The sequence below is a fragment of the Eptatretus burgeri genome, chromosome 9 (assembly GCF_056783735.1).
Source record: "Eptatretus burgeri isolate ZD-2024b chromosome 9, Ebu_testis_v1, whole genome shotgun sequence".
Taxonomy (NCBI): Eukaryota; Metazoa; Chordata; class Myxini; order Myxiniformes; family Myxinidae; genus Eptatretus; species Eptatretus burgeri.
In genome coordinates, this window is record NC_140969.1 from 31,651,772 (window position 1) to 31,675,007 (window position 23,236).

The 23,236-nt window shown below is 43.7% G+C and overlaps 1 protein-coding gene across 2 annotated transcripts; it reads right to left on the reverse strand.

Annotated features, from left to right (window-relative positions):
* Positions 1-124: 124 nt before the first annotated feature.
* Positions 125-21,327, reverse strand: LOC147019843 (sphingolipid delta(4)-desaturase/C4-monooxygenase DES2-like). Of its 2 annotated transcripts, none has more exons than XM_085894612.1 (3): positions 21,056-21,327; positions 2,502-3,244; positions 125-2,053 (listed from the first exon to the last, which is right to left on the reverse strand). In XM_085894612.1, exons 2-3 carry the CDS (start codon positions 3,216-3,218, stop codon positions 1,910-1,912), a joined length of 861 nt encoding a protein of 286 aa, XP_085750738.1. In that variant the 5' UTR covers positions 3,219-3,244; positions 21,056-21,327; the 3' UTR covers positions 125-1,909. The 2 variants fall into 2 exon arrangements, with proteins under 2 accessions (XP_085750738.1, XP_085750737.1); XM_085894611.1 differs by having other exon boundaries at positions 21,108-21,321.
* Positions 21,328-23,236: the final 1,909 nt, after the last annotated feature.

Below are 23,236 nucleotides of genomic sequence, written 5' to 3' on the forward strand. Positions count from 1 at the left end.
CTTTTTAAAGTCCATGAAAGTTTGAATTGATTGATTAACTGAAACCTTTCCAGTCACTGAGAATGGGTACTTTTGAAATATAACGATATAAGCAATACACAAGCAGTAGATCACAGAAAGGAAGTAGTATGCATTCCACAAACAAAAGTCAACTTTATTTGGAAGTTTAGCAAAGCTGCCATAGCATGAGGAATGTTAATTTATATCAATTACACCAAACAAATCAAAATACAAATCAAATTGTTTGGTGAAATGATGCAAGAATAGGCAAACAGGTAGAATGAAGTTAATCGTAGGATCAAGTCGAGTTGTGTCGTTGACACAATGTTGCCAAATAACATGAACAATACTCAAATTGAACACAAATCAAAACGTTTCATGCACAGTAAACAGAAAAAACACTACAAACAATTCCAAAATAATTTTTCTTTTCCCCAAAAATAGCAAATTAAGAAAAAAAAAAAAGAACCAACAGGTAAAAACACACAAACAACTCCAATCTAAGAAAGGCAGATCGATAAGACCAATTATAAGGCAAGAACATGGGGATGGAAGAGTTTTGTGAGTGATTGTTGGAGCAGGAAAGGGATTCTGGGATGAAAACTTGTGATGGAGTAAATACTTTCACATGAGAAATAGGTAATACGTAAATAAAAAGTTGCCACGTTTTCAACATTGCAAAGTTGCAATGATCATGTTTGAAGATAAGCGAGTATAAAAGCGATTCATACAAGCTGCGATGCTTGGTGCTTCTCATGTCGTTCTCTGACCTGGTTATACTGATCTAATGTCTGCTGTAACAAAAGGGTTGAAATGAAACTCGGCACATTCGGATTGTGCCTTTTAAAAATAGATGGCCCGAGCGAAGATGATGAAAAGCCATTTTGCATTGGGCAAATCGTTCTCATCCCATTTAGTATGCAGTATATTAACACCAAACATTTTGCTGTGAACACAAAATCCAAAATGATCAGGCATATTTAAAATAAAAACATTGGCATGACTGGAGATTGTAGAACGTTCATGACATTGTACTGTCCAATACAATTCAGGTGAAAAGACTGAAGAAAAACAAAATCACGAAGAATAGTTGTTACCAAACTGGCAAAAGGTGTTTTGTTTTTGAATACAGTCAAGGCTCATGGAGGAGATCGAATGCAGAATGGACCAGGACGTAACAGAACGAATACAAGAGTAGGAAGGGGGAGGGGGGTGTGCAAACACACCAACAAGCAGGGTAGAGGAACAAAATTGAGGTTGACTTGGAGGAATGAGGGATATGGGGAAGAATGATAGCAAGAGGAAGACACAGCAGATGCTCCAATGTAAGAGTTATTTCACTCCCTGTATTTCATTTTACCCCATCATTGTCACCCCCGGTTTCATTACAATTAAGGTGTAATTGACATTGGTGGTAGTCATGGCTGATACTCTTCACCAAGTTTTGCTGAGTTTACGACAAGTCGTGAGCGATCCCATGGATAATAATTTTTCCTGTATGGGTGGTCACTCATCAAAGGGAGAAAAATTTCCATCGAGCGGCCATGGAAATTGGACCCACACCATTGGATGTCATGCAACAAGGCTTTACACACTCCACAACCAAAATTCACAAAATCTTTGGTGAAATTCAAAGGCAATATTTACAACTCAATAAATACATCAGCACTGACTCACAGCAGGTGTAAGCAATAATATGGTAGGAATGTAATATTTCTCCTGCTGTGCATCCTTCATTAGGAGAATTGCAAAACCATCCCACTTCATGGGGTCTTCCTTCCCATCATAAACTAGGCAGGCAATACAACGACAACAAGGAATTGAAATTTGAGCAGCCCTCCTCTTCCCCTCTCCCCCCACCCAAACCTGATCTTGCACTCTTGTCCAACCCCACCTGCCTCAACAAAAATCACTCAGCTTTCATGGGCTTGGAGATACGCTTCACTCGAGCATAAGGGCCCATTGTTGGATCAAACACGAAATCGAAGAGAACTTTCACCCAAGACGTGTGATGAGGTAGGTTATTGTAGTATTCAGGTGCAATTTTGCGTACCTGTTAACACAAACAAACACTTCACTTCAAAATCTTGCTTGCGAACACACAAGTAAAATCAGTTTAGGCTCGAGCAGTCCCACAAAACAAAACGAGAACGAACAATCGGAGATTGCATACCCTCACCCAGACTCGTTTGGCTTGGTTTTATAGAACATATCGTATAGACATACTCACATTATAATTATACATACTTTATAGAGGTACTCGGTTGAAAAAAATTAATAAATAAAAGACAACATGTACTACCATCCACCACAAGGTGGTGTTTCTAGCCAACTGTACATCAGCACATTCTGTGCAGACAGACTTAAATGCAATTCCCCCCTTTGATAAGAGTAACATGAATCCCACAAAAAATAAAATGAGCAATCATTGAATAAATCCCCAAATGTAAATTTGTAATCCTGAAAGGCCAACCATACACCAACATTGCTAGGTTTCATACCAGAGGAAGTCTGCTGCCAGGTATGCTGGGAAAGTCATGGTGCTCCATGTGATAGCCAACATTAAAGGTGATCCTATTTAGAGGCCCGTAGTACGAATATGTCTCGTAGCCTTTGAGAAACATGTAGTGCTCCGCGATGAAGTGTCCAGAGATGGGATGAATTCCCATGCAGAGCAAGGAGCCCGCAATGAGATACACAATCGGCTTCACACCCCAGAGGCCACAGATTGTCAAGTCAAAGATTATCTGTACAACAACATTAGCGATCTCCATGCCAGACACTGGTTTGGGATTGACGTACAGAGGCCTAAGTGCATACAACAGTGGTTGCAGAAACAGCCAGACGATTTTTCGTGCAGGAGTGCAGAAGAACCAACCCTCAAATTCCGTTGGCACGTCCACATCAAGCCCTTCACCACCAAGGTAACGGTGATGGTCAATGTGATACTTCTTGAATGATACAGAGTAGGGCACGCCGACAGGCAGGTTCACAAATATTCCGAAAAATCGATTCCATCGAACTGACTTGTTGCCGAAAGCCACATTGTGCGATATGTCATGGATGGCGAGCGTAAGCGAATGATTTATGCAACCTCCAAAAGCGTACGCCCAGAAGATAACCCACTTCCATGGTAGGTCTTGCACGAGGAAACAAGCCAGGATCTGAACCATGACCATCGTTGTGACTGTCCATTTTAGTTGAGGGTCATGTGTCATCAAGCGTTTTACTTCAGGATACTTGGCTGTGGAAAAGAAGGGGGGGAGAGGTAGGTCAGTCATTGTGAATCAATGGGAGGTGACATGACAGTTGCAGTTGCTACATTGCCAATCACATTCCCCCCCCCCCCCCAAAAAAAAGGCATCACAGGATTAGGGTTTACGTTCAGGTGACAAAGTGCAAACGGTGGAGGAGAAAACCTGAATCTTGTGGTGGCAAATCAAGAACTCCCTGCCCCCTCCCCACCAAATATGATTTCCTCTGCCCACCCTCCATGTTGGTGGTGGCTATTCCTTCACAACCTAACATGCATGCTTGCAACGGAATCTACTTTGGATTTGTGTTCAGACAGCCATGTTGTGTTTGTTCAACTTGGTTGAAAATTTTCATCAACACTTATGCGACATGACAACAGTGTTTTAAAAGGCATTATAATACCGGCCAATATTTTATTTATCTCCACTGCACAAATAAATCAATGAAATGTAAAAATTACAAATATAAGTCATAATGATATTAAAAACTAGAGGGGGAGCACTCGGTAGAGTGCAAAACCTCTGCCTCCAATACTGCTAAGTCACTCAAGTGAACCTGATATCCTATTCATTCAATTTGACGTCAACAGTGCTCACAGAGTTATAGTTTGCAACTTTCCCTTTTACTTTTAACTTTTACATACTCAATTCATTCGTCATAACTAGATTCCTCGAGACAAATTGATTTTACGTGGGTATATCCACCTGAAGTTCCAAAATCAGCCGCAATTATAATTTTGGCATGTTTTTTTTTTGTTGGAAATCACTTATAACATGTAGAAATGCAACAAAAAAAAAATCGAAATTTTGTTGAAAAAAAAATTGCAAATTTTTTTCTCTAACAATTCTTTTTTTGGGGGGGGGTTGGAAATCACTTAAAACATGTAGAAATGCAAAAAAAAAAATTTTCTTTTTCAAATTGGCCGCCATAGCGGCCATATTGGATTTTGGACCAGTCCAAAATCTAATGGCATGATCCTTGGACCAGACCTAACCCCCCCACCAAGTTTCGTCGAAATCCGTCAAGGAGTTTTTCCGTAATACTGTTCACAAACAAACAAACAAACAGACAGAAAGGGGTGAAAACAGTAATCTCCATCCATCTTCGATGGCGGAGGTTAACTAGCAAATACAACCCGTCTCTTTACTGACAGGGACAATAAATTGGGGGGGGGGGCGGGGGGAAAGAGAGGAAGAGGAGGCAGGTGTAGTGTGAGAGGGGAGAGGGGAGAGGGGAGGCAGAGAGGATGAAGAAGGGGGAGTGGAGAGCAAGAAATGGGGGAGGTGAAGAGAGACACCTCACCAAACGTTGCTATACACTGTGGGAGGGAGGGTGTGAGAGAGAGACACACACCAAGAGAGTAATAGAGGTGTGGGAGGAGAGTGCTGAATTTTTATTAAGAGGGGACAGAGGGAGAGAGAGAGGGGTGGGGGTGGGAGGAGGAAAAAAAAACAAACAATGAACAATATTTTATTTATCTCCACTGCACAAATAAATCAATGAAATGTAAAAATTACAAATATAAGTCATAATGATATTAATATATTGTTATTGATAATAAAATATTGTTATTCTTAATGAACGGACACACAAAAAAAATAAAATAAAAAAAACGTCACCAGCTGTACACACAACACAACAGAGTTTGTAAAGTAATCCGCACATCTGCAAACTTTGATATTCCAGTTCCAGAAAATGTGTCCAGGGAGTTTTGCCCCCACCTGGACAGATAGCCAAACAGTTCTCCCTTGGAGGCTAACAACCGAGATTCTCGGAGATTATGGCCCGCATGGGAAGGAAAGGGTGACAAATGCACATAACGGACGGAAGCACAGCACAACGGGGTTTATCATGAACCCACGACATTTAGACAGACAGAAGCAACTGAGATAAATACAGGGCTGAATGAAAATAAATCAAATATTTACAATGGTAATAATTCAAAGGGTAATAATCAAAACGGAATGCGAGGTAAAACTAAATCTAATTTTGAGGAGTCTCCGCACAGACAAGGGGACAGATAAAACAAAAGAAAAATCCCACTATTCCGGCACATATCTGTGTGCCCACGGATGGGTTTTGGTAGCTTTAAGGTCACCAAACCGCTTCGTCACTGCATGGGAAAATGCGCCAAAAATGGCACACAGCCGCTCTCTGGGCGGGCAAATGTACAGGAGGAAATTCAGGCGTCGATACTCAATGCCAGGGCTCAGAAACTGCTGTGCAACTTTTGTCGATCGCCCTCGCCGACGCCGCTGCTCTACAAAATAGCGCCTTCTGTTCCACCGATGGAACAACACAAGGCTTCGAGGCTGGTCTCACATGATCCAGCCAACAATCAATGGCCGCTCCATCATGCGAGCCAATTCACCTTAGCAAGAACACGAGAATCGTGCAGCCTTCTTCACCGTGTCGAGGGAAAGCCAACCATAATGCCCTTCTCTTTCAACTGCCATATCCTGCCTCACTCGCTTCGGTCCAGTCCTCCTTCACGTACTGCTCCGAACTGAACTCCCTGCCTTCTTGTCGCACCTCGTGAGACTCCCTGACTGCCATCCTCACTCCCTCCTCTTCTCCAACGTCACGCCCATCAATCATCCATTCTGGAAGCGGGGTTTTTGCCTGCTTGGACGTGCAGCTCGGTTATTGTTGTTTTAAGGATGTGATCCCTTTTTATTGCCGGTCTTGAAATACAAAAAAGATAGGAAAAGGTCACGGGGGGCAATCACATACTGGGAGAAATTATCCTTAATCGCTCCCTAATTAAACACAGCACCACCCCCCCCCCCCCCCGTGTGGTGACATGTAACACTTAAGCTCACAGTTTCCCTCGTTAGTTTACATCGAGATGTCTCCTTCACATCCACAGACCAAGCTACTCTATCCAATCCTATCTTTCCTATGAAATTCCACTATCTACCCCACAAATAAAACATAGCCTTCTCCCAGAACCATATCTCCTGTAAGGTTCAATGCAAGCATTACCATTCCAGCCTTACAACTTACCGACTCACACCTAATTAGCCTATGAAATAAATTTGGAGGGGCTGTGGAAAGTGAGCCAGAGCTAATTTACCTATTCTCCTTAACATTCTACACCCCTTAAAAACAACAATTCAAATATTTGCAAAGCTCTTGGTTCCTCACTCCCAACTCCTGAGGCAGGTAGAAAATGCCAGAAAACACAAAACCTTAACTAAAACTTTATAATGTTTGTACAACAAAACTTTATAATCTAAAGACTGCGTTCCCGGGTGGATGCCACAATACCTAATGGTATCTGCAGAGCCATCGCAATTTACCTCTTCCAAATTTCCACAAGCCCTTGTTCTCAGTGACACATTAGTGGCATAGATCAAGCGAACCTTCACACACACACACACACACACACACACACACACACACACACACACACACACACACACACACACACACACACACACACACACACACACACACACACACACACACACACACACACACACACACACACACACACACACACACGACCCTGGCTTAAATGTTATGACACACATGAGTGATCTGCAATTAGGCAGCAGGGAGGTACCGTACAACAAAAATGCGAGGGGTGCTTCTGGTTGTGGTGCACACAGTCCCAAAACAAGTCGTCTGACTTACGACTTCTTCCCCCCCCCTTCAACTATTCAATCCTTGACAACCAAACAGATCTTTTGCTCTACGCCCCACCGGGGAGAGTCTCCTCACCATCCAGCCTCATCCGGGTCACCAGGGATCACCTTACCACTCGCTGGTCGCCCATCCAATGGGTCCCCATTTCCAGACACCACCAGCTGCCAAGGACAAATTACCTTAGGGAGGGCCGCAGTCACCGCTCCTCCAGAGCTTGATCCATTTCTGTGGTCCCACATATCTCACCCCCCCCCCCACACACACACAATCCAACACCATTTCCTCCCCTGTTGCCATTCAGTTCTCAAACATTGCAATGCAAAATGGTGATCATGTTCCTATACTGCCATGACCTGCTAACATGTTATAATCCACATTCATTCTCCAAACGCAATTCATTTCTTCACACATAACAAACATCAACACCACAAGACAATTCTGATTTCCAAACCGATCCATTTACTGACCATTGAGTCACTCTCGCCAGCTCTCATAATAATTACCTTAGTCCCAAGTTATAGCAAAACTGAACCCTTGGGAACAGTAAGCATCAGGGCACCTTGCCCTAAGTACAGGTCGCCGTAGATTGGTCAGGTCCAAGAGTGTCATCCACCCCTTGTAGCTTTCCTCACGCCCTTCCAATCCACCTCTGTGTATTCGTTGCTTTCAATCTCCCTAGATTCCACTTCTTTTTTTTTCTTTCTAAATTTGCCGATTATTCCAAAATCTTGTAGACCAACATGGCTAATATTTGGGTGCAATTGTAGACTTCAAGATGAGATGTCAGAGAATCAGGCCAGTCAGTCACAAGAACTGTGTCAACAGATATTCTTGCAAGAGGCAGCAGGATCGATGCCTGCATCCTCCTCCAGGATCTGGTAGACCTAAAGTTCTCACATCTATTCCCAGAAGCCTACATCTTCCTCCAGGATCTGGTGGACCCATTGTTCTCTCATCCACTCCCAGAAAAAAGGTGGCCACAGCTGAAATCCAGGCCACAGATATTGCCACAGCCCAGTGGACCCAGGTAAAATTGTATCTCTTGGTTCTGTCAGGTCGAGGGCAGAGCAAGGCCATGACCGGCTGACCCACAACTAGCATGAGAACAACAACTCCCAGGCACGCATGGACGCTGACAAATGTACTCCACCATCCACGATAGACAAACAGCCACTATGGTTCACGCAAACACCATCACCTGACCCTAGGCTGTTACGCTTGTCTGCTCAGGTGCCTGCAATGAGAGTATGAGTGAATTGAGATGTGTGTTGACCTCATGCAGCTCTTTATGCTTCTCTTTCATCTTCCCATATCACGGTTTACTTGCCCGCACTTTCTTCTCAATTCTCAAAAGCCCTTGCTGTGCTGGTTTGGCTTGCTGCAGGCACAGCCCATCCAATTCAGCTTGCAGGGCTAGAGCATCAGCCTGCACATGCTCCTGACAGCTACAATCGCTGTCCAACTCAGCTTCGAGCTCACGCACTCTCTCCCGAAGACTTTTCACCACTTTCTGGGTTTCGCTCTTGAAGGACTGCAATTCAGTATGCAATGTCCTGATCTCCTGGCAAGTGTTCACCTCAAAGAGATTCCTTACAAAGCTCATCTTCCTCATTCATCTCGTTCTTGCCTCCCATCCAACAATCATTATCCAATGGTTCACTCCCCATGACACATTCCTCAACCTCAAACTGCTTCTCAAGTGGCACAATCTCTGGAGCATCTTTTTCAACCACTGGATTGAAAGAAGACTGACAAAGTCCTTCATAAAGTTCAGCACGGGTCTCATTGCCAACAAGTCCAGTATTTGGTAATTCACCTTCATCATGAAGTTCATCCACCTGTTTCTCCTCATTATCCCTTGCTGAAGAATCTATGGGACTGACATCTGGAGGGATTCTGGGGTACATTAGCTACTGCAAGTTCATCCAATGAAAAATGCTTAGCATCATCTTCATCACCAGAATCCTCGAAATTGATACCAAGTGGGAGCAGTTTCTCTTCAAAGCCTGCACTTAACTCACCCTGGTTTGATTCAAGATGAGCCTCCTGCTCCACCAACAGGAAGCCACAGCTGCTGCAACTCTTCTCCTCAACACATCCTTCCTGGGATTGTTCCAACATTGGCTCAACAAAACAAACTTCAAGACTTGCCTTCCTGTAAGTACCAAGTTCAGGAAGATCACTTTTCTCCTCCAGCACCTTCACGACTTCAATTTCATCTTCCTTCACAGTATCCAATGTCACCCCCAACCGTACAATCATCAACAAGCACCTCTGTAAATCCACTTTCAAGAACAGCTGCACCATCTGCATCACAACCACATGATTCGTAAACGGCGAATAATTGGCCTTCACAACCACTATCCAAATCTGAACTCTGGGATTGGTTCTGCAAATTCCTTTCGAAAACATCACTTTCCCACTTGTCCATTTGACAAGCATCCTGTGCTCTTCCTCTCGAGGTCCATCTGTGCCTGTTAAACCGCCTTGCATTTTTTTCAAATTGGGCAATTCTTTCTCCAGAGTTTACATCAGCAAGCTCACTTTTGATCGTTTTAGAATCAGCCCCTTGCTCGGTATTTGGCATGTCAACGTCACTGTCGCTGTCCTCTACTACATGTTCTGCAAATAGTTCAAACATTAGCTCTGCCAAATCTGCTCGACCCATTTCAGTAACATCCCCAATGTCAAAGTTCAGCAAGTCCAGTTCAACTCACCATTGCTTTGTACGCATCAATCAGCCCAAGCATGGTCTCAACAGAACCATAAACGTCACCAGTGTGACCAACAGAAAGTTTTGCTTGTATCACCTCTCCTTTAATGGTATTATCCCAAGAATTCAGCTGCTCCTGTAACATGTAATCAATCCTTTCCCCATTCAATTGTGGCTCCCTCAAGCCTTTATCAGCTAACACCCGCTCTTGTTCTGTTACACGAGTTTCCAACTTTTGCACTTCCTCAGCCAAACTACCACCCTGGCGCTTACAAAATCCCGATTCCTATACCTGCCATTGCATTTGGTATCCACCCAGGTGGGATAGCCCCCCAGACCCTCATTTACTTTGTCAATGATTACTTGCAAAACCGAAAATTTTTCAAGTATATTGGTCAGTCGATTTTGTTATTGTCTGTCTGTTTGTCTCTCTATTGCCTACAGATCACAAATTTAAAGTGATCGTCACGAAATTTCACCACATGGGAGAGTTTGTCAGAAAGAAGAAGACTTTTGTTTGAGGTCAAAAGGTCAACAACTTCAGTGAGATTTCTGAAATCCTCAAATTTCATCTGATTGACTTGAAATTTGAAGAGGATTTATATTTCAGGTCACTGAATTCAACTAGACAATTATTTTGGAGGTTCACATAGGCCAAAAGGTCAACATAGACGAATTTCAACATAAACTGATATGTAGCGTGATATCTCAAAAAGTTATGCACGGATTCGGATGAAACTTGGTGGAGATGTTGGGGGTGTAACAAGGAAGAATTTATCTATTTTGATGAAGATCCGAATCTGGATCCAGACCTGATAATTCTTTAAATGATTCTTCACAATTGAGAGATAGTGCCAAACTAATATATAGCATGATATCTCATAAGGTTGTGGATGGATTCATATGAAACTTGGTGGACAGGTTGGGTGTGTGGCAAGGACAAATTGAATCCATTTTGGTGAAGATCCGAATCTGGATCTGAATATGAGAATCATTTAATTTTTAAAGTGATTCTTCATCATTGAAAGATGGAGCCAAAAACGATATATAGCATGATATTTCAAAAATGTGTTGGGCCCAATATGTTCTCATGTATCGGTCATTATGTGGTGGAGGTATGCGCTCTAAAGCAACCCAAGAAGGCCTACACAAGGTAAGAGCTTTGGCTGGAGGTGTGTGGGAAGTGTTAATTATTTATATAATCCTAGCCACCTGGTAGTAGTTGATTAGGTGAGAGCTGATTGGCTATTCCCTCCATTTACAGGTGAGAGATGTGGATGAGTCTTTATTATTTAAGAATTGACAGCTTTTGACGATTGCATGTGGTACATTCTTGGGAGCCTCATTGGTATGCATTGCTGTTTGCGCTGTCACTGAAGATTCGCCAATAAACGATGAAACTGGTCGAGTAATTGAGGGGGTGTATAGCATTGGGATTCTCATGTGTGTACGATGCGTGAACATCTTTATAGCTGTGGAGGAACTCTGGGAAGGGTTTGAAACAGCAAGGCACTTACCTTATGTAGGCCTTCTTGTGTTGCTTTAAGCAACAGCTTCGGCTGGAGGAGTGTTGGAGGTGTTATTTATTTATACTAGTACGTACCTGTACGTGCGTGACCGTACGTGCAAAAAAAAACAACTTTAAAACAGCTTGCCAGAATCAACCACACAGGCCGTTCCTTCGCTCTCACGTGCCTCTACGTGCATGGCCATACGTGCATGACCGTACGTGCGTGACCGTACATGCAAACCAAAAAAAAAAAAAACTTTCAAACAAATACACAGGCCGTTCCTTCGCTCTCGTAAATGACGACTGGATTGGGGCATTGTGTTTATCTTTAAATGCGCATAAGAAATCGAGAAATTATTAGAATACACCAAGTCATCACTATCCGGAAGTCCGTACGTTGTAACCCGCAATGGGGAACGCGGCTGAGGTTCTCTTCCCCATTGGCCATGCCTACGCAGCAACATGTCTTGTCATTGGTTGGTAAATAAATGGCCGCAGCAACGTGTCTTGTCATTGGTTGGTAAATAAATGGCCATAACTTGGGAAACACTTGTCCGATTAATATAAACATTGAAAAGGCACATCCACAGGTCCCCAGCAATATACCTGGCAAGTTTAAATTATATTGGACAGTGGTTGTCGAGAAACAGTGGTCACAGACACACAAACACACAGGCACACAGACACAATATAGATGATTCGCATCCCATTGATGCTGATCCTACTCACCAGATTCTCTCAGTGAGGGAGTCTCGTGAGTGGAGGAGGCCAATGGGCCGATCACGTACCTCGTGGTTGCAGCAGGTTGATCGGCATCTCAAGGAGATGGGGATGGGCCAAGCATCTGCCTTGGGGATGGCCAGTTGGAGGCCCCTGGAGTACCGGCGGAAAGTGGACGCAGCGACGTGCTGCTCTGGTGCATGCTCCCATACCTGACCTGACCTGACCTGACCATTGATACCCCTCATCTGAACCCATCCATCCATACCATACTCTGTGCAGAGCGTTGGTGCTGCCTAAGCAGTCTCCTTGGCGATAGGGTACAATCCTGGACAGGTCACCACTGCAACACAGGATACCAGCAAGCTGGCACTCATTTTGCCGACCTTGGAAGGATGACAGGCAGAGACAACCCCACCTGGTATTAATTCAACAGCCAAGGGGGGATTTGAACTCAGGATCCTCAGATCCCAAGCCCACCACCTTAACCATTAAGCCAACACCAGGCATACCATAACCACTGTCCCATCGACAACCACTGTCCCATCGGTGGCAGCTTAAATGGTAAAACTCCACCATGGCGAAGCAACAAACAACAGCAAGATTCTGAATAACAACAGGAGAGTTGGGTTCATGCCAAAGCCGTCAGTTAATTGCAAAAAAAAACAACAATTTTTTTTTTTGCATTTTATCATAATTATTTTCATTTTCGATTTTCCTGGATTGGCAAAGAATCGTACATTTGAAAAGTTTTACTTCCAACATACACAGCTTGTGTCGATGTTAGCAGGTGTTCTTCAATGTTTTGTTCATGCTTCATATCCTAGAAATTGACTCAATGACCACATATTAATTGATTATTTTGCTCATGCACATATTTGCACTTTAGCTTTCGTACTTGCACAATGGCCATGGAAACGTGTCCAAAGTCTGCAAGTGCTCCATTGGTAGATCAATTGTTGTATACATAGTGCAAACCAGCCAACCAGGGTGGTCAGCACTCTGGATATCGTTAACACTCTTTTTTTTTTTTTCCAAGCAACCCGAGGTTGTTTGCCCGTTACGCCTGTGTGGTATTCACATTTCATTAACCTATTTAATCAGCTTGTATTATATCAGTGAGAAGGCAGAACCAATTCGTAAGATAAAGGAGAGTTAACTTTTCCTCTTAATTATACCAGAACATGTTAAAAAAAACAAAAAAAAAAAAAAAAAACTTCAGTTGTCCACAGAGCCATTGAATTATTGTTTGAGTCCAAAGGTATATATATATATATATATATATATATATATATATATATATATATATATATATATATATATATATATATATATATATATATATATTCATGTTATACAAGGTATATTTTCACATTAACAAAAGCATAATCATCATGTATAAAATAAAATCAGGAAAGGAACCACGAGATCATCTAATATCAAGTCACATATTCACAGGCTAGGATTATAGATGCAACAAAAAGAATATTATGTTCAAGAGTTAAAAAGAGACCTCGCTCCTCTCCTGCACGTGGTTGTTTTAGGTCTTTAGGGCAACTAGAAACGCCCGCTCCTTTTCTGTATGGCTTTGGCTCATCGTCGTCGTCATCGCCTCCCTTGGAGGTGGGCAGGGGTCACCCTGGGTACTACGAACATGTATGCAAAATTTGCTAGAGATCGGGCTTGCCCTGCTTCTTTTTTTTTTTTTTTTTTCCTAAGATTTTCAGATGTACAACACTCACATATTTATGTGACAGACAGACAGACAGACATACAGCACATAGAGATAATTGCATTATTTAATGTAGTAAGATTGGACAAATCTGTAGCAAAGGTGAGTCTGCCCATGATGCTTGACTTTTTTCCAAATGAAAAGTTCACATGACAGCAAACAATGCATTTTTGTTAGGAAGAGGATAAAAGATGAAAGCGTCTGTGAATAAGAGCCATGTTTGAGCAGGGCAAGGACTTCTATAAGATTGGCACAGCAGTACTGGACCAAATGCTTGCTTTGAACTCAAGGAAAAACAAACAAACAATTGAAAGCAAATTATGTTTTCCATATCAGGACCTCCCCTCCCCTTCCCTTTCATCCAGGACTATATTATAGGATGTAATATATATATATATATATATATATATATATATATATATATATATATATATATATATATATATATATATATATATATATATATATATATATATATATATATATATATATATATATCTGCGGTTCTGGAAACCGCATGCTTCAAAAGCAATGGCACCCATCGTACAGTGATTCCCAGGCAGTTATTTTATTCATATACGTACAGTTAGACCTTTCCCTCATGTCTAATGGGTCAAACGGGATGAAATGCATTGTGTGGATCTCATAGTTAGGTCTGATCATATATCTGTCTTCATTCCAACTCTTTTCCTCTTATTCCTGAAGTAAATTAAAGCAGGCACCGCACCCAGACGGCCACCTGTGAAAACCGCAACACCCACCACTATAACAATGCGTCCTCGCGGAGGCCAAAATAAGCAGCAATCACACAATGGAAAAACCCGCCGCTGCAAGATACGGTGTCAAATGGGATAGTAGAACCATACAATAAATCCCAACGCTGTCCAGGACGTACGCAGTGTGCTCTTTTCAACCCTAATTATATCCAATCCATGACAGATCAGGGCCGGCACCGCACTCAGGCAGCCGCCTGTGAGGATCACCACCATGATAAATAATGACATGCACGATAGCGGACCCGCACGCAGCCCCGTGATATTTATCATCGCACAGTACGGGGCACGAATAGCGCACCTCTTCATTCAGGTCTACACGCTGATTACAATGGCATTTACCATCGCACAGTATGGGGAACGAATAGTGCACCTCTTTGTTCGGGTCTGCGCGTTGGTTCACAACGGCGTCGTACCGCCGATCTTCGCTCACCACCGCGACCACCAATGCCTCCCACGGACAGCAGACATCCTCCCGCACCTCTGCCTCGATGCAGCCGCCACCAAGCAGAGGCATGCTGTACGGCCCGGATCGCTCAGGCCGCATGGCGTCCGAATGAAGCAAGCGCATTGATCAGTGCTAATGGCAGTGGGTGCCAGAGCGGGCATGCGGGGCCGACGCGGCCCTCGACCAGTTGCTGGAGCACGGCCCGGGAGTTTGGTGCAAGGCAATTCATATCGTGGGGTTCGGAGCGAGACAATTCCACAGCCCAGCGATGTCTCACCGGATGCACCAATGAGGCCACTTCCGGCCATGGCAGCCGGGCCGTGTGGTGGCCGGGACCCAATGGGAGCACCCTATTCGGGTGATGACACATCACTTCAGGGCGGCGCCCAACCCTGCACCGCAGGGCCTATAAAGGACATATCGCGAAGCTGTTAGTCATGGTCATCTTCATCCTCTTTGTCTGGCCTTGGGTCGATCTCTGCATACGCCTGCTGCTCCGCAAGTCCCGTCTGCCACTCCGCCCACCCACTCTTGATCTCAGCCTTCTCCGCCTGCCCCTCGTCGCTGGCTCCACCCACCCACCTGATTCCGGCTTCCTCTCGCCGCTGGATAACCCACTCGCCACTGGCTCCACCAAGAGTCCTCCCCTTACACCTGACCATCTCGCCCATTCTCTGGATCAGCGCAGACACTGCACCAGCACCGTAGCCAAGCAGGAGACGACGCGCCAACTACCAAGGAGGGACTATTCAACAGAGCGTCCTCCTAAAACGTACTGGGCGGCACGGTAAGTCAACCGTGCAAGGTATCACGAGATTGTTAGCCTCATCTCCTCTCCTTTCTTCTAATTAACTCCCCTTTATTGGGTTTTGTTTGTGTTTGTGTGTGTGTATGTAATGGCGCCAGTCCTAGCTTTAAGTTAAGATTGCAGAAGATATATTGGTATAGGTATGCTCTGTGTCTGCTTTAGTAAGTTGCTTGTTTTGTTGACGCACCTCATATTTCTTTTTATCCCTGCTTTACACACGACAATAAACTATACTCATTGTGCCACATATTTTTCCTCACCTACCTGTTAATAAATGCTTACGTAGAAATGTTCCCAGCTCATTTTTGGCTTTTCTTTCATTGATCCAGCATGGTCTGTATCCTAGCCTAGCTGGGACTTTATTCCCAACGATCCATTCCTTTTAGACGGTACGTCCTTGGCAGTGTCGCTCGGCTGCATCTGACCAGGTAAGGTGACCCGGTTCAGACAAGGCGTACCGAGGGCGTGTCCCCCGGTAACTAGGTCACGTGATTATAATTCGGTAACCGATTTAGACGGAGGACCCTAAGTCACATGGTTGAGTTATTGGCGTTCACGGTCGGTTTGCGACCCGCCTCGTCACAGAGTTATCCGTGTGCGATGGCCTGTGATTCCAGGGAGTCTGGTGGGAACCCGAGATAGCTCCCCCCCCCCCCACAGGTCTTCTTACCCCGACCCCCAACAATATATATATATATATATATATATATATATATATATATATATATATATATATATATATAAAGACTCACCCACATTTCTCACCTGTGAATGGAGGGAATAGCCACTCAGCTCTCACCTAATCAACTACACCCAGGTGTCTAGGATTATATAAATGATTGATCCATCCCACACATGCTGATTGGCTATTCCCTCCATTCACAGGTGAGAGATGTGGGTGGGTCTTTATTACCTTCACATTCTGCGAAAGGTTATGTATTGGTCGCTGTGTATTTGTATGTGTATGTGTATGTGTATGTGTATGTGTATGTGTATGTGTATGTGTATGTGTATGTGTATGTGTATGTGTATGTGTATGTGTATGTGTATGTGTATGTGTATGTGTATGTGTATGTGTATGTGTATGTGTATGTGTATGTGTATGTGTATGTGTATGTGTATGTGTATGTGTATGTGTATGTGTATGTGTATGTGTATGTGTATGTGTGTGTGTATGTGTGTGTGTGTGTGTGTGTGTGTGTGTGTGTGTGTGTGTGTGTGTGTGTGTGTGTGTGTGTGTATGTGTGTGTGTATGTGTGTGTGTGTGTTATTCACATAACTCAGAAAGTATTAAACCAAATCGCTTGAAATTTGGTGGGATGATGGGTTATTATCACAGGAACATTTGATTAGATGTTGGGAGCGATCAGGTCAAAGGTCAAGGTCAAAGTCACGGAAAGGTCAAATTCGTATTTTTACCATAGCGCGGTCAATTTTGATCTAATTGGCATGCAACCGATGCCAAAATGTTCAGAATTCATTGCCCAATCTTGTGATGGGCGACATGACACAATTACGTTATTACCCTTGTTAGCGGTTTGGGGGTCAAACGTCAGTGGGGTCACGACCTTTCAAAATATGCGGTTTTTGTCACAACACGGTCAAATCAAAACCGATTTGCATGAAACCAACACCAAAATGTTCACTGTTCTGTTCCCCCCACTCTCATGCCAAGAACAAAAAAGTAGCGGAGGCGAAGGTATGCGCTCTACCGAGTGCCCATTCTAGTTTATTTAGTTATTGCTGCTTTTGACGTTTGCACGTGGTACATGCTTGGCATCCTCATTGGGATGCGTTGCTGTCTATGCTATCGCTGATGACTCGCCAATAAATGAAGAAACCGGGTCCGGTAGCTGAGAGGGTGTGTAGCATTTGGGATTCTCATGTGTGCACTATGTGCGAACATCTTTATAGTTGTTGAGGAACTCTGGGAAGCGTTCCAAACAGCGTAGAACTTACCTTGAGTAGGTCTTCTTGGGTTGCTTTACGCAGCTTATTCAGCTAGAGGAGTGTGGGAGTGGTTAAATATATATATACACACACACACACACACACACACACACACACACACACACACACACACACACACACACACACACACACACACACACACACACACACACACACACACACACACACACACACACACACACACGTGCCCAATGAGGAAAGTCTGAAGGCTGATGCTTCGACCTCCGAGTCGTCCTAATCCAGAACGATGTATGTACCGCATATTAAGTACTTTTGTTGGATGTACACGTGTATGACATCATTTATCGATTATTCCTACAAGATAACTTTGTAATAGTAATGAAACGGTAAGTCATGGCCTTGAAGAAGTGAACTTGTAATCTCCAAATCTTGTTATTTCTGGAATATAATTTGTGCCAAGTGATCAGCAAACCATAACTAAAGTGTCATAAAGAGCAACTGAATGCTTCAGCTCTAATTAGATCATGTTTACAACCTATAAAAATGAAACATTTTCATACCTATCTGTTACACTCTGAAAATCTCGGGTGTGGTGCTCGCGATGGGTGTGGCATCAGATCAGTAACGTGCTAGGTAAACTGACAGGTATGGGTACAGAGTATTGCTGGAAAACCAGTTTGATTTAAATGGAGGTTTCAAAGTGGATAAAACAGGTTCGGAATGACAGATCGAAAAAACAAACAAACAAAAAACTAAGCATGTTTCAAATAGCAATCAAAGAGTTGCACTTTATGTCAAAAACTTCATTTCCCACTCTCCATGTGCTGCTCCCCCCATAACTCCCAGGAGTACCTTCACTGCGCTTTCCCTTCCACAATCAACTCCCGATTGTCTGCGTGCTGTTACATCCACCTAACAGGGATGATTCCATCTACATACATCTCTCTCTCTCAGACAATAATATGGATTTTTATAACCACCCATCCCAACTCTTTCTTTTCCCCATATGAGCTGTCAACTGTCACAATGCTAATTGGCTGGGTGCTGGTAGCATTTCCACCAGCCATGGCGTTGCAGTGAAGGACTTCTGTTACTCCATAGAGCTCATCCAATCAGGGAACTTTCCAAACCGGAGTTATCCCAATTGGCATGGCCTCACTTCTGGATTTGGTGATGATTAATTTTCTGACAAATGCCTCCTGTTCCTCTTCTGCTCAAATAGGTTCATCTGATCATGTGCTTGTGGGTCACAATCTCTCAGAGTTGTCTGAGAGCTGCTGCAGAGACTGGCAGTTCATTAAAGCTGACTGGCAGGGACTGCAACCTGCTCTCTCATGTCAAGACTGATTCTTCATTCCCACCTTTCCTGATATTGATACTGCCTGGGAATCCTTCCACACAGCTTGCTTTCCCTTATGTACTGTACATATTTATACAATCTCATCTGAAATTATCATAACTATCCTCTCACCCCTGATACACAGAATCCTGTAGTGAGGCAGTTGCCTTCAAACAATTAACCTTCTCTTCTGAGAGGGGAAATCTGACCAAAGATAACCTCAGATCTTTCTATAAAACCCACGTGTCCACTCTCAGGAGAGACAGAAAACAACATCTGCCTAACCTCAACGCCCATCTCCTTCAAAGACCTGGTGGTGCCTTGTCAAGTCAGTCTCTGGTTGGTGCTCCCCCTCCATCTGAGAGGGTGAATGGTGATTTTTGATTGGTTGTGATGGTGTAAAATGCCGTAATATTTTGTCCAAGTAATGCTAAAAGGAATGGTTTTGAAAGTCCAAAAAGGTGATTTGTGCTCTCGTGTTCAATTATACAAGTCAACTGAAATAAAATAAACATTTGAAAGAAAACAATTTTGGGGGGGGGGAGTTTACCGCGATTGATGCAGCGTCTTTAACACCACCCTATCTAACACGTTAAATTCATTCTTCATGTCTGTTTGTTTCCTTTATGACGTCCTTAAAAACAGCAGGTTTCCTGTTTGGAACGATTTTTAATTTTGTTTGATAGTCAGAGATAGACTAAAAAATAAAAATTACCTTACTACTCTGCACGCATGCCCACCTCTGAACAAGTTGCCGTACAATATTCCAAATTCAAAGTACCGACAGCTAAACGACAGGTGCGTTTTCCGATTCGTGTTGGAAATATAAAATTAATTGAAATCAAGTTGTTCCTCGATCATAGACTGACATCTGTAGAGACACAGACATAGTGAAGAAATTTCCTACGGGTCCCCACTTTTTGCTATGTGTGCGGGGTAATAAAGGTCTCGTTTCCATTGCACTTTAACCCTCGAGGCCTTACCTCCTCAGAGACAGGTTTTTGTCATTGGTGGAGTGTGACATAGCTTCATGTCAGCCAGATTATCCATTAACCCAGCGTCCTTGGACGTGAGTACACGAGGAAATAAATGCCGTTTGCTGCCCCCACCGCTGAAAGAAAGTTCTATTTCCACGCAAACAGTTAGTGAGTGCCCTCTACCTGAAAGCAGCACCTGTAGCGTGCATCTTGGTTCACAGGGAGAGATACAATCACGTCCTTGTTTAGTTCGCAACATTTGCGTTCCTGTTTGTTAACTTGTTAAACACTCAAAGGATTGAGTGCGACAGTGGCTTCTTTGGTTGTATTTCCCCACGACGTGATGTACCATCATCCTCCGTGTGGAGGTGGATGGAATACGTGGGAATACCTATGAGATATTCCAAGAATTAAAATGTCTCAAAATCTGTCTTTAATTTTTATCTTTATTTATAAAGTGACAACTCGAGGAGAGGAGAGAGGGGTGGGGCTAACAGACCACGGCCCTCATTACCTATCCTGCGGATTGCACAACTTCAAACGAGGCTGTGAGGGCGTTCAAAAAGTTCTCGGAATAAGGTGCTCACACCTGTTGAAAAAAAAAACAACCAAAATAAAAAAACACAAACGATGTGTTTTTTTTTTTTAAACTCTCACCATAAATTATATTATTTCGAGTCATTACAAGTATAATATTAAAGGTCACAGAGTGTTAAAAAATAATAAAAATGGCGTTTTTGGGGGGGGGGAGGCCAATGCGAGTACATTTCGTTTCAACAGCATTTTGAGTATCCCTCACTGGATCGTCAGCCCGTGTTTGGCGTTGGTCGGGGCAGGTAGACAGGTAGAAGGGTGTTATATGACTACAAAAAGCATGGTAGAAATGCTTAACGAGGAACGATCGTACTTTAAAACACGACGACCGTACAAACACGCTGTTAATTTATTACGTACATACGGGAGGCATTGAACCAAAAGCGAAAAGTGAGAAAAAGGAAGAGGGGAGAGGAAGGAGAGGAGTTTGTGAGTTGTGGCGGAGACAACAGGTATTCACGAAAGGACTTGGATAAAAGGAAAGGGCACTTGAGGAGTGGAGAGACAGAGACAGAGACAGAAACGAAAAGTCGGATGAAACATTTTGTAACAGGTGTATCAATTGCTAATGAAGTGCCAGGTGTCGGATTTCCACGGACTTACCTGGGTCGTACTTCTTTTTTTTTTTTTTTTAAACAACTTTAATTGCTCTCACCAAGAATCTCCCGACGACGCTGTGTGTGTGGCTGGTCCGTGTACACCCATTCAAAGTCGTCACGGATCACGCAGTTGCCCATTTTGTGTGCGCGAGGTAAGTATGGCCCCCCCGACCCCGAGAACGCAAGGTCTCGTCCTTCAGCGTCGATGCCGACGAAGCGCTCACCAGGCACACACACCCTCGCCGCGTTATTAGCGTTGGGGGTGGGAACAGGTGTGCATCTCATGAATAAACGAGGCGAGGTCCGAGAGGCGGGTAAACCTGTCTATCACCCCCATCACCATGACGACGACGACACGTACACCAATCACGGCGATAAATCCAGAGTCAGCAAAGTGCGTGAAAACCCCCATGCTGAAACCTTGCGGTACAGGTGATGGGAAATTTTTTTACAGATAAAAATACGGATTTCTGAAAACCTTTTCAGAGAGAGTGTGTTGTGTTGTGGTTATCTCCATATGATATGCGGGTTTCACGAGGTGGAACAGAGCCCTCCCAGGTCTTAAAGTATCTACCTTCGTATGTGTGTGTGTGTGTGTGTGTGTTCGTGTGTGTGTGTTCGTGTGTGTGTTCGTGTGTGTGTGTGTGTGTGTTCGTGTGTGTGTGTGTGTGTTCGTGTGTGTGTGTGTTCGTGTGTGTGTGTGTGTGTGTGTGTGTGTGTGTGTGTGTGTGTGTGTGTGTGTGTGTGTGTGTGTGTGTGTGATCGTGTGTGTGTGCTCGTGTGTGTGTGTTCGTGTGTTCGTGTGTGTGTTCGTGTGTGTGTGTGTGTGTGTGTGTGTGTGTGTGTGTGTGTGTGTGTGTGTGTGTGTGTGTGTGTGTGTGTGTGTGTGTGTGTGTGTGTGTGTTCGTTCGTTCGTTCTGTGATGGATCTCAAGAATTCAGTTGTCCACTCGGGCAAAGTACATCGAAAGAGAATCTTTAATTTCACGTGAATGGAGGGGGAAAGCACTAATGGCAAAGCATTCAACGATCTCCACCAACAAGAAGCCCGAAACAATCCCTCATTACTCATTTGACATCCAAAAAATGGGAGGGTGAGACATTTGGCAATTCAACTACGGGAGAGCTGATGGGGACAAGGCGAAAGTTTGCAGTGTTATCAACCAGGTCAGCCTGTTTCTACGCAGCAAGCAAGACCTTTTCCAAAGTAAGATATTCATTTGTCATTATGGAGGTGAAAAGACTGTCGGGAAAAGGGAAACTTTACTGACAGCCAATTTGACTCCAGTACAAAAATTAAATTTATAAAGCACCAGCAACAAGTGAATATAATTGAGAATACATGAATATAATTATTTTTCTTCCACAATTCATGAAGCATAACATTTTCTCTCAACCAACTCCTCTCTCCCTCTCCCTCTCCCTCTCCCTCTCCCTCTCCCTCTCCCTCTCCCTCTCCCTCTCCCTCTCCCTCTCCCTCTCCCTCTCCCTCTCCCTCTCCCTCTCCCTCTCCCTCTCTCTCTCTCTCTCTCTCTTCCTCTCTTCCTCTCTTCCTCTCTTCCTCTCCCTGCTGGTCGTTGGTGAGTCGTGCGTGGGTGTGGCGTCATGGCGGCTCCGTGTGTGCAGCTGTGAGTACTGTGCTGTGTTGGTGCTGTTCCTATCCCCTTTTCGTTTTCCCTCTGTGTCACTGTACGTGTTTGTGGAGTTTTTTTTTTTCTTTTCTCCGTTTTTTTTTTTTTTTTTTTTCCCCCGTTTTTTTTTTTTTTTTCCTTTTCCCCGTTTTTTTTTTTTATTATTTTTTTTTTTTCTTTTCCCCGTTTTTTTTTTTTTTTTTTTTTTTTTTCCTTTTCCCCGTTTTTTTCTCTTCCTGCCGAGACGAGAGAGAGGGAAGCATGTACGGTCGTTGGTGAGTCGTGCGTGGGTGTGGCGTCATGGCGGCTCCGTGTGTGCAGCTGTGAGTACTGTGCTGTGTTGGCGCTGTTCCTATCCCCTTTTCGTTTCCCTCTGTGTCACTGTACGTGTTTGTGGAGTTTTTGTTTTCCCTTTCCCCGTTTTTCTCTCTTCCTGTTGAGACGAGAGAGAGGGAGAGCATGCACGGTAAGCGTTTTTTTTCATAAGGCCTTTCCAGAGCTTTTGAGGCCTGCGTTTTCCTAGTTGGCAGCTGCCTTATAATCTTAGGAATACTA